Genomic DNA, 12,567 nt, shown 5'->3' with positions numbered 1-12,567 from the left:
TATAAATTGGCGAAAAAAGCACAAATATAACTATTGTATCATGGTATAAAAAATATGCAAAAAATAAACCACCTTTTCACAGTGGAATTTAACCACAGCATTTAACAAACATCACAATACACATATATATTTAGCATAGCCCAAAGCATAATTAATTCATTTTTTTGTTTTCTTTTTTCTTAATTATTATTCTTTTTATATATATAAAATACAAGTTAAAAAAAAAAAAATAAAATCTATAATATAAAAATAATTCACATTTTTTTTTTTTTTATTACATTTATTCCAGACTATAATATTTTACTACTAAATCCTAGTGTACATATTTGGTGCAAACATTATAAATATAAGGAAAAAAATAATAATTTACAAAACACATAAAATATTGAGTTTTATTTATTTTATTTAAAATGTTTTTACATTTCGAAGTTTAAATGATAAGGGGGAAAAATTATAAAATAAAAATACACGTATATAATTTTTTTTTTTTTTTATTATATGCATATATAAATATAGCCAAATAAAAATTGGTTAGCGAATATTCCTATCATAGGCTCTTATTGAAATGTTGATATAATTATAAAACTTGTGATTATTTTTTCCTCGAATTATTTATAAGGACCTTTGACGCATTTTTATGTTCTACATTTTATTTAAAATGATCAAATAGTGTGACTTATACATGCATGATGTTTTATTTATTTTATTTTCCAGTAATGACAATAATATAAAATATACAACTTTATAGGATTTCGATATCCATGTAGCTATTAATTATATAAATCGTTATATAAATACAAAAAAAAAAAAAAAAAAAAAAATTGAATAACATTTTTTTTTTTAAATTAAGCATATGTTTTATCAATTTATCATAAAAATTAATATCATATATAACAATTAAAAAAATACAAAAATATCAAAATCGAAGTTTCATGCATTATTTTTGCATAGAACGAAGGCAATCGAAACATTTAAAAATATATAAATCGAATAAACTATTCCTTTGATTCACTTTAATCACATATAAATAATTGCGTATATTGAAACAAGTTTATATATAATAAATTTTATTTTATTAAACTAATTTTAGAGGACAAAATATAAATAATAAAAATTCAAACACGATAAACCTATTTAAAATTAAACAATTCATCTAATATAAACAAACGATTAAATAAATATAATTCCCGAAAATGTATATAAGAGAGCATGACGAAGATATATCAACCGACCCAGTTGTTTATATTTGTGGAGGTATACATATATTAAGAAAAAAACAGTTTTCAAATTATCTATTTCTTGTCTCATATTTATGTATAATATATGAATGAAAGTTCAGTATAGTTTTTTTTCTAATTCCCCATTTCATTTATTCATATTAATTTTTATATTTTTAATCAGAATGCGGAATTGATACAGTAATACCACCTAATGCTTCACTGAGATGTAAAAATTGTGGATCAAAAATATTTTTTAAGAAAAGAAGCCGACGAGGTAAACCATTGTTTTTTATTATACACCTTACCATTACATAATTATTCGTTTAATGTTATATATATATTACATCCATGCTATATATATCTTTTAAAATTCCCTTCCTCTTTTTATAGTTATGCAATATGAAGCTCGATAATTAGGATACAATTTGTAACCACACTCTCTTACGTTTTTTGTCTTATCCTTTTTTTTAATTTGTAATTTTTATGTTCATTGCAACCATACCAAATATTAAATAACATCGTTTTATTCAATAAAATTATCATTTTTTTAACATTTAACAGCTTTTCTTAATTTTTTTTTATAAATGCTTTCTTTCAAACTATAAATATTTTTATATTGTTTTAAAAATAGCTACCAAAAAAAGTAAACAATTCAAATATTATATATGAGCGACATATCCCTTTATTTGCACACATATATATGTATACATAAGAGATAAACTTTATTTATTTTTTGCCAAATGATCTTTAAAATATATTTAATAAAACAATTTCCGTTTAATCATACACATACTTATATGTATACATATGTAAAACGCGGATTGAGGGCAAAGTTGTTATATTCATATCTATATATACTATACTATAGTTATGATATCGAAAAAAATATATAATAATAAAATACCAAATAAATCAATTAACGTCGGAGTAATATACAAAAAATAAAATATATTATACAAAAAAATACAGACAAACGAAAAAATGAATATGTATCCATGTATGTATTTGCTCTCGTGTGTATAAATTATGTCTCAGTCTGGGATCTCCCCTTAAGCAACCATTCTCTTTCTTATATGAGCTTGAACTCTCATAAGAGAAGATACGTTATTTTCAACATTTTGCTTATGTTTGTACTTCATAATTGCAGCTTCAATTACACTTACACAATTTTCCCATTCTACAAGTTTTTCTCTTTGTATCTTCGACAACATTTTTGCACCATCTTGTTTCAAAAATACCATTGTCTTTCCTATTTTAAGCATATCATCAGAAAGACCTGAAAGTTTTAATATCTTATTACATTTTTCTCTACTATCAAGTGAAGAATTTTCAGAAGTATTTATGTCTACAAATTTAAATTGGTACAAGAATTCATCGAATGTTCTTCTATATGAATATCCTAATTGTCTTAAAACAAGGGCTTCTAAAATAGATAAGGCATGTAATTGAATTAATATTTTGGGTTCACACCATTCTAATGGTTTCTTATTTTCATTTGGTTTGATACATCGAATGAAATGTGGTTCAGTACTATTAATTAATGTCATTAAAGAAGTTAATTGATTTAAAAATTGAGAACCAATTAATGAACCTTTAGCCATTTTACCCTTTTCAATTACTTGACCTTCAAATAATCCACTAACTACTTTGTTTCCAGAACCTAAAATAATTTCAACTAATTCTCCTCTTAACACATCTTTGTTTTTGAGCAAAAAGTTATCAGAGCAATATTGAATTGGACCAATAGTATGTTGTATTATGAAATTTTTGTTTGATGCAACTTTTGCGGGTATAAATTTCTCATTACTCTTTAAATTTACAACACATGCATTTACAAATTTCTCATCTGATCCTCCTGGTGCTAAACATTGATCTTCTAAATATGATAAAACTGATTTTCCTCTTTCACATAATACACTAATTACCTCTTTATTAGATGTGTAATTTAATTCAGCAGTTGATATTCCCTCATCTCTATATAATTTAGATTCTCTTTCAAATACAATATCGACAAAATTTTTCTGCAACATTTCATTTGTAATGTTAATAAATAATTGTTCTAATGAATTATTTTTAAAAACTTCAAAACCGAAAATATCTAACATACCCATAAATGCTTTAAATCCACCTTCTGGTTCAATTCGACTATTTAAATTCTTTATAATCCATAAAAATAATTTTTCATACATTGCTTTACATAAAGATAATTTCAATACTTCTGCATCATTTTTATTCCATCTTCCTTCAATTCTATTTCCTCCAGCAATAGTAACTTTAATCAATAACTCTCTCTTTACTAATTCAGGGTCTAAAAACATTAATTCACATGCTTTTTTAAATGTTTCCATATCATCATTATGAATTCCTGCAGCGTCAGATAAACCAGCTTCCGTTTTTTCTACTATTCTAACATTACCTAATGTTAAAATACCAGCAATTATCGAGAATATTACTTCAATTTGCTCATCATTTAATTGCATATTTTTTAATGAGGTTATTACTTCTTGAAAATCCTTTACATCATCTATACCATCGACATCAGGTGAATTTGGGTTCAATAATTTATAGTCTTTAATGCCTTTCAAACCAAATTTAGATTTCATATTGCTATCTGCACCTTTTAAAAACTGATAAAATATGTGATAAGATCTTTCATTGTCATCTTGAGTTATAATTCTTGATTTTTCTAATAAAAATGCAACAACTGAACCATTTCGTATACCTCCTTCATGAGATATAGCCAACTGCATAAAACGACCAAAACGGGATGAGTTGTTATTTCTTATTGTCTTAGCATTACCAAAAGCTTCAAGAACTGGGTTAGCTGCCATAATTGCTGTTTGAATATATAAATCCATGTTTCCATTTTTTGATGAAGCAAAATATTTCATAATTTGTTTTGTTGCTTCGGTTTTTCCTGCACCAGATTCACCAGAGACAATAATAGTTTGACTCTTGTTAACACCATGTAAATTTGATAAAGCTTCTCTTGCGCATGAAAAAATATGGGGTGGTAATCTAGTATGGTCAGATGCATCACGATATTTACGAATCCATTCATCAGTTGTGTTTCCCAAATCTTTATATGGGTTTATTGCAACAATTAAAGGACAAGCAGTGGTGTATATTTGATTCTTTAAATATCTATGCTTCAAAAAATCAAGAACACAGGGTGTATTGGTGTGGTTTAATAAACCGATATCACCAAATGACATAGGGTCTACTTGTGAGTTACAATTCCATGCACTTTTTACGTCGATTTCGTATGGCTAAAAAGAAAGAAATATGAACATATATTTATTTATATACACACCTTTATGTAATGTTATAATATCTATGATCTCAATTCACTATCATGCTTTATTTCAAATATATATATTTTTTTTATATGGCTATTAACCGTTCCGCTTCCAGGTGGGTCAATTTGAACGACATTTAATTTATCTTGGTTAGAGCCATGTTGCACAACACACTTAACAAACATAACATTGGGATCTTCTTCTATAGTTGGGGATATATTTGTCCATATTTGATATCCCTAATGTAAAATAAAATAAAAAAAAAAATATTACAGACAAATTTAAATGGGGAAAAATACGCAAATAAATAAATATATATATAATATACTATGCGGAATTTCTATTACCTTAAAAACTACTCCACTTTTATCAAAAGCTTCAATATTTGAAACTCTTCTAACAATTTTATGCGCTGTTTTTAATTCCTCATTTGTAACAGCCATTTTTAAATAAAGAAATACAATAAAAAAACGAAAAGTAAAAACAAAAGCAAAAACAAAAACAAAAACGAAAACAAAAACGAAAAACGAGAAAAATCAAAATTAAAAATATAACGTAAAAAATATAGTATATTATAGATTCCTGTATTAAATAAAAAAACAAAAAAATATTATAAATCTTTTTTTTTTAATTATAATAGTATAAGAACCAAAAAATAAATAAAAACAAAAAAGGAACTAGAACAAATAAAAAGTTGCAAATATATATAATATATATTATATACACATATTTATATATTTATTTTATATTTTTTTATAAGAACTTAAAACAACATTTTTAACAAATAAATATATAGGAATAAAAGCCAAAAATATATTATGTTAATATAATAAATTTAATTAACGTAAATAAAAAAGGAGTGAATGTGAAAGTAACAAATGTAATTAGTTAATAAATAATACGATAGAATGGTAATAATTTAATATAACATATTTGCGTGGGTCAGGTAAATTTATATTTTTTTTTTAAGTATCCAGCTTTTTTTTTTTTTTTTTTTTTTTTTTTTTTTTTTTACTATATGTATATTTTTTTATGCGCACACTTAGTTGTAAAAAAAAAAAAAGCTGTATATTTAAAAAAATATAATTATAAATATATCTATAACACACAAACTTATATTATATGATAGTAAATATAAGAAAATTTATTATATATAAATTTTATATTTTTAATTAAAAAAAATTCATAATTTTAAATGTAATTTTTAGAAAATTATAAATTCAAAAAAAAATTCGATATAGCTTTGTTCTTAAAAATATAGCTTGCTCACGCCTTTTAAAAATGAAATATATATTACATGTATAAATTAATTTTTTTTTTTTTTAGAGATATCACTATTTAATATGGTACATATTAAATTATCACATATTTGATGTTACAACAACATATATAATATACTTAACCAATATATACAATAAAAAAATGCACAAAAACAAATATCCATTATTTTATTTTTTAGTTTGTAACAAAATACAATTCTTCAATGTAATTAACCTAATACACACATGCAAGTATGTATAAAAATACCATGATATTTTATAAGATAATTATATATATAAAGCTTCTCCCACTCGCACTTATATTTTTTAAAGATATATTTTGGTTAATGGTGCTTATATATCAAACTGAAATTTTAAATAAAATATATGGTGCTCCTTATCACAATAATTGAAATTATTTTATTATACTAAGTTATTAAAATTATTTTTAGAATAAAAAGTCATATTATTATGAATTTTATAAATACTAACCAAATGAACACATATATTAAATGTGTATAATTTAAATACTTAAAAAAAAAAATTAAGTATATATGAACTAAATTATTTTTTTAAATGCAACTACATAAATAGAAATAACGGTGATTATTATAATAAATAGATATATCCTATCTTTAGGTTTAAGAAGTTTTCATCGTATATCCAAAATACACACATTCGTTTTTATAAGGTTTGTGTTTTGGTCTCAAGAGAAAAATGACTATAATATATTTTTCCGATAATATTGCGATTTTGGTTAAATACTAATTAATTTGAACATATTACAGTTTATATTTTGAATATAAGGAATAGATGCTTAAAGAAACAATGGAAAAAGGTCATCTTATTATATACTATTTAAGTTTACATCCTAAATAGTAAAACCAACTGATGACTATTGGCGAGTTAGTTTCTTATTTATAATTTTTATTTTACAGATTTTGCTTTATTTTTCTTTTTGCATGCGTGCTTAAAAAATTATGTCAATATAAATTTTTTGTTAATATGTTTATATTTCCTGAATTTATGAACTTAACATGTCTAACATACGAGATAGGAAATTGGTGTCGAATAAATATATGTATATATAATTGATATATTATTTTTTGTTTCCTTTTTCATATAAAGTTGTACTTTAATTCCCATTAAAATGTATACCATTTAACAATATGGCATTAAATTTTATGGCTAGCCAAAAAAAAATATTTATGCATGTTTATATTATTTTTTAATATAATTCCAATATTTATGGAGTTTTTATGTGCTCAATTTTTTTTTGAATCTTCAATCGCTTAATAAAAAATGAGTAATTTTGCCTTTAAAGGCGTAATACACTTATATATGTTCTGGACAATTATAAATTTCTCATTTTAAATAATATTATGCATTTGTTTAATTTATAAAATGAAAACCTATTACACATTATTTGGATATACTCCTTTCCCGTTTTACCACAGACATAAAAAAATATATAATATATGATTATGTTGTCTTTAATTGTGCATAGACACACATATATATATAATTTATAATATGAAACAGACAGACTCCTTTTTATTTATTTATTATTTCTCTTTTAATACAAAAAACGTGGTTTCACACAATAGTATAAATTTGAACTTTTATGTGTAAAATCTTATATAACAATAATTTAAGGTTTCATGATTTGAGACATAAATCCACAAAAGTCAACTCTCATTAATTATCACATAGCGTTTAACACAATGAAAATATCAATTACCATTTTAGTCCTATTTATCATTTTAAAATGTGTTTTATCTTTTAATCTAAGTAATGAATAACAATACATGCACATATATGATAAATAAATATGAATGAAACATAAATATTTTCTACACATTGTAGGAGAAGCTATATATATATACAACTCATAAGACATTTATTATGAGAGAATATAAAAATTATTTTTAAAACTTATATATATATATATAATATACTTTTATGGGTTTCCACAAGTGTGGATCCTCATAATTATTGTGAAGAAGTTTTATTCATTGTTATTTTTTTGTGTTTTTAGGCATTGAACCGAAAGGAAATAATATCACTTTAGATAAACATATTAAGAAAGAAAGTAATATTGATCATTCGAAAAATCAGGTATTCATTTTTTAAAATTCGATATATATTGACGTATGAGAATAATAATTAAACAAAAACGCATAAAAAATAAATGTCAAATAATACCAAATAATACCAAACAATATCAAATAATATCAAATCATACCAAATAATACCAAATAAATATTTTTTTATTTTAATTTTTATATTTAGATCATTGAAGAATTTGACAAAATTTCAGATGACTTTAGTGATGATATAAATACAACAAAGCAAACAATAAAAGATTTATTTCTCGATATAGAAGGTTCGTTTGAAGATACTTCTGATGATGTTGTGAAACTGTAAGTTTTAAGAATAATTAAATTTTATTTATTTTATTATTAAATTTGGTTATATATATAATACCAAAAAGGGGAATTAACATATTTTAATGTTTTGGTACTCACAATAAAAACATATATATGTGTATATACAAAATAAATATATGTGTACATACAAAATAAATATATGTGTGCATACAAAATAAATATATATGTGTATATACAAAATAAATAAATATATATATATATATGTTCTCATTTTATAGCCTATCAAAATACAGTTTTGTTCCAGAAGAAAAATTGAATATTATAGATGGAATTCTTCGATCTTTCATTGAAAGTAATAATACATATGTATATATATAATATGTGTGTATTTTAAAAAAACTATAATTATAATTATAATTTTTTTTTACAGACAACAAAACCCACGTTATCAATTCCTCAAATGCTTATATGTACATGCAAAAAGAAAAAATAAAAAACGTTTGTGACTTTATATTAAAAAAATTAAATAGCCTAATTCAAATAAACGAACTTAATAAAAATCACATTATTTTAAAATATGGAAAAGGAGAAGCAAAAAAAGGGGTTTTAGAATCAATAAAGAACAACGACAATATATCCAAAAATCTAAAATCTGAATTATTGAAATATGAAAATGTAAGTAACCAAAATATAAGGGTATCAGAATTAATTAACTTCATAACTCCTATTTATGATGATTTTATAAAAAAGTTATCTGATTTAATTAATGATTTACAAATTAAACTAAATAATATTTCAAAATAACATATATATATCAGTCCGAAATTTGAACTTATAAAAATATACAATCAAATATTCATACCCTTTTTCTTTCGATTTTTTATTTAATAAATTTTTGTGCCTTATATTTCTAAAACATAATTTTACATAAGTACACACATATAGACTTAAGCATGTTTTTTTAATTTTCATGTAATTTAAATATAACAAAAAAATATGCTAATTCTATATTATTTTGTTCCGAATATTATTTGTGTCTATATGGATAACTTAAAATTTTTACTTATGTTTTTTTCTTATTTTAAACACACATACCAAATATATATATGCATACAAATATTTTACCTCCAATTTTTATACTAGTATTAAATTATAAGATTTAAATAAAACATCTCGCACAATAAATAATATGCATATGTAGACTTTAATTTATTCTAAATGCTCTACACCCTTTTTAATAATATTATCACAAAAATCAGAATAAATAAAAAATCATACATTTTATATGATCTAAGGAAAAAATAGAGAGAAATATATAAATACTTATAAAATTTATAGAGAAGTGTATTTTAAAAATGTTTTTTATTTCGGAAAAATATAGTGCATACTATATTATAATCATTAAGTTTAGAATAAATAAAATATATGAATTTATTTATATAAACTATTTATTCATATGTTTGTTAACATTCCTCAGAATATATTGTTATGATTTTTCATTTTTTTTATCGTGAAAAAGTTTTCACTATTCATATAAATATATTTATATATAAAGGTCTTCGATATTTGGGTACAAAAAAGGAAGCTTTTCAATATCATCAAGTTTTACCAAAACTATTAATTCCCACCTTTATAATAATATGTGTTATATAATAAGCATGAAATATAATATACATACATATATATATATATATATATATATATAATATATAGTATGTATGTACATCCCATTTTATATCACCATATGTATAGAAATAATTGAAGAGTGTTTTCTTCAAACTACCGAAAACGGAATAATATCAAAAATATAGCTGGGCTGATTTTTTGTTTTACATAAATGCCAAAATATATAAATAAATATATTTTTTTTTTTAAATGTAAAATGTTTCCGTTATATATTTAGTGATGCCTACATACATATTTATTATCGTTATTACTTTTATTAATTTTATAAAATATTTATAGTACGCATATTATATACTCATATGAGCACCATAATTCATACGTAATATATATACATATATATTATTACAATGTTGGAATAATAAAAAGAATTGAAATATATATATATATATATATAATATATATATGCGCTTGCTGATATTTTTATAATTTTTTAAATCGAGCGTAGTTATGTATACAAATATGTACAATGAAATTAAATAAAGAAAGAAAGGCATGTTAAAGGGAATTTTGTATCATTTTGTATGTTATATCTATCCACATATCTATGCGTTATTGTTATTATATTACTATTGTTATCATTTTTATTTTCATTTATTATCTATCTTTTTTTTTTTTTTTTTTTTTTTTTTATGTATAAACATATCTGTAAATAATTATATACATTTCTTTACATAATAGTAATAATATGTTCTTAAAATCAATTCAAAAATTATATTTGGAAAATTTTTATTTTCAATTTTTGGGTAGTTCATATAAATAAACCTATATAAATACATATAGGTCCAAAAAATATATATATATCAAGTACGTATCTTAAATAGTATTTTTTTTTTTAAAAAATAGCATGGATCATATATCAGATGATAGCCTAAATAATACATTTCAAGAAGAAGATAATCAGGAAGAGGATGTAGAACTTTCAGGTGAATATTTTGATAACCAAATACGAAGCGATTATAAAGAGGAAGAATATGACCATGATGAAATTGAAGAACACATTCCAGGTTTAGAAGTTAAAGATGGTGGAAATGAACAAGGAGAGGAAGAAGAGGAAGAAGAGGAAGAGGATGAAGAAGAAGAAGAGGAAGATGAAGAAGATGAGGAAGAAGAGGAAGATGACGACGACGATGATGATGATGACGATGATGACGATGATGATGATGATTATGATGATGATGACGAATATGATGAAGACGATTTTAACGAGGCTACGGTAATATAAAATAAAAAAAAAAAAATAAAAAATAAAAATTCATAATTTTATACACTTTCATTTAAATGTACATTGTAAAGCTATTTGGAAAATTTGAATACATTTCCTCCACTTTCATATCATATATTTATTTCATCTGTAGGTCTCATGGATCGAGTGGTTTTGTCAGCTAAAACAAAATATATTTTTAGTAGAAGTCGATGAGGATTTTATTAGAGATGAATTTAATTTAATTGGGTTACAAAATAAAGTACCACATTTTAAAAAATTATTAAAAATTATATTAGATGAAGATGATGACGATGATGACGATGATGATGATGATGATGATTATGATGAAGATGATGATGAAATAAATAGAAGATCAGAAGAGTTATATAAAAATAAAGATATATATGAACAAAATGCAGCATGCTTATATGGTTTAATACATAGTCGTTTTATTTTAACTTCAAAAGGTTTAGCTCTTATGAGAGAAAAATATAAATCTGGTATTTATGGAACATGCCCAAGTATATATTGTGATAATGCAAAATTATTACCAACAGCTATATCAGAAGTACCTAAATTTTTAAGTCCACTTTTATATTGTCCTCGATGTTGTGAAACATATTATCCTCATAAAAATTCATTAATTAATCAATTAGATGGTTCTTATTTTGGTACTAGTTTTGCCTCTTTTTTTGCCTTATCATTTAATATACTATCTGATAAAAAAAAAAATTATTATACCCCACAAATATGTGGATTTACTATAAATAGGGACATAAGAGAAAATATGTATATAGAAATGAATAAAGATAATAGTGAATCTTCTGAAGAGTTCTCTTGAATTATATTTCATCTAAAAATGGGGGATATTTAAGCAGTTAAAATAGTTATAAATTATAAATCATAGTAAAAATCCCTATATTTCATAAAAAATAATAACCATGATAATATTTATAGAAAGATAATAAATTTGACTTATTGTCATAGATATTATTTGAAGATATTTACAATTTTATATATGTCACTTTTATTTTGTATCCAATCTCATTAAAATTTTATTTCTTTTTTTTTTGGGTGACCCACATTTTTGTGCCTTGGGAAAAAAATGTTTCTACAAAAAGTTATAAGTTTTATATAGTTATCAAAAATATTAACTATTTTAAATAACCACAATGACATATCTCATACTTTATTTGATTAATATATATATATATATATATGTATACAGATTACAAAAAATACACAAATAAATTATCGTTATACAATAAATCAAGAATGAAGCAAATGTTAGATTTTTGTGCATATATATATATATATCCCATTTGGCATATATGATATGCTTAATGGTATAATAAAATTGAAAAAAAAAAAAATAAAATAATTCAAAACATCAAATTAAAAAATCTATATATTGTGTATATTATTCCCTACACCTGTGCATATCTATATACAGACAACTGGCTTATAACTAATTTATATAATTTATATCATTATTATATTTTTTTTGCA

General features: G+C 22.5%; 4 protein-coding genes across 4 annotated transcripts; 3 read left to right on the top strand and 1 right to left on the bottom strand.

Moving 5' to 3' along the window:
• Window positions 1-1,193: 1,193 nt before the first annotated feature.
• On the top strand, window positions 1,194-1,633 carry PY17X_1361500 (DNA-directed RNA polymerases I, II, and III subunit RPABC4, putative; the record flags this gene model as incomplete). Its single annotated transcript, XM_022957295.1, has 3 exons — window positions 1,194-1,254; window positions 1,402-1,494; window positions 1,611-1,633. 3 exons carry the CDS (start codon window positions 1,194-1,196, stop codon window positions 1,631-1,633), a joined length of 177 nt encoding a protein of 58 aa, XP_022813735.1.
• Window positions 1,634-2,269: 636 nt separating this feature from the next.
• On the bottom strand, window positions 2,270-4,962 carry PY17X_1361400 (myosin A; the record flags this gene model as incomplete). The annotated part of the gene is made up of 3 exons (XM_723865.1): window positions 2,270-4,489; window positions 4,621-4,758; window positions 4,867-4,962. 3 exons carry the CDS (start codon window positions 4,960-4,962, stop codon window positions 2,270-2,272), a joined length of 2,454 nt encoding a protein of 817 aa, XP_728958.1.
• A 2,540-nt stretch (window positions 4,963-7,502) lies between these two features.
• Window positions 7,503-8,972, top strand: PY17X_1361300 (sporozoite protein essential for cell traversal; the record flags this gene model as incomplete). Its single annotated transcript, XM_022957294.1, has 5 exons — window positions 7,503-7,569; window positions 7,817-7,896; window positions 8,071-8,201; window positions 8,447-8,520; window positions 8,599-8,972. The coding sequence occupies 5 exons, from the start codon at window positions 7,503-7,505 to the stop codon at window positions 8,970-8,972; spliced, it is 726 nt and encodes a 241-aa protein (XP_022813734.1).
• Window positions 8,973-10,698: 1,726 nt separating this feature from the next.
• On the top strand, window positions 10,699-11,899 carry PY17X_1361200 (casein kinase II subunit beta; the record flags this gene model as incomplete). Its single annotated transcript, XM_724266.1, has 2 exons — window positions 10,699-11,067; window positions 11,210-11,899. 2 exons carry the CDS (start codon window positions 10,699-10,701, stop codon window positions 11,897-11,899), a joined length of 1,059 nt encoding a protein of 352 aa, XP_729359.1.
• Between the last annotated feature and the right edge of the window lie 668 nt (window positions 11,900-12,567).

Source organism: Plasmodium yoelii (genome assembly GCF_900002385.2).
Source record: "Plasmodium yoelii strain 17X genome assembly, chromosome: 13".
Lineage (NCBI taxonomy): Eukaryota > Apicomplexa > Aconoidasida > Haemosporida > Plasmodiidae > Plasmodium > Plasmodium yoelii.
The sequence above is the reverse complement of the archived record's forward strand: the minus strand, read 5'-3'. Positions and strand labels throughout refer to the sequence as shown.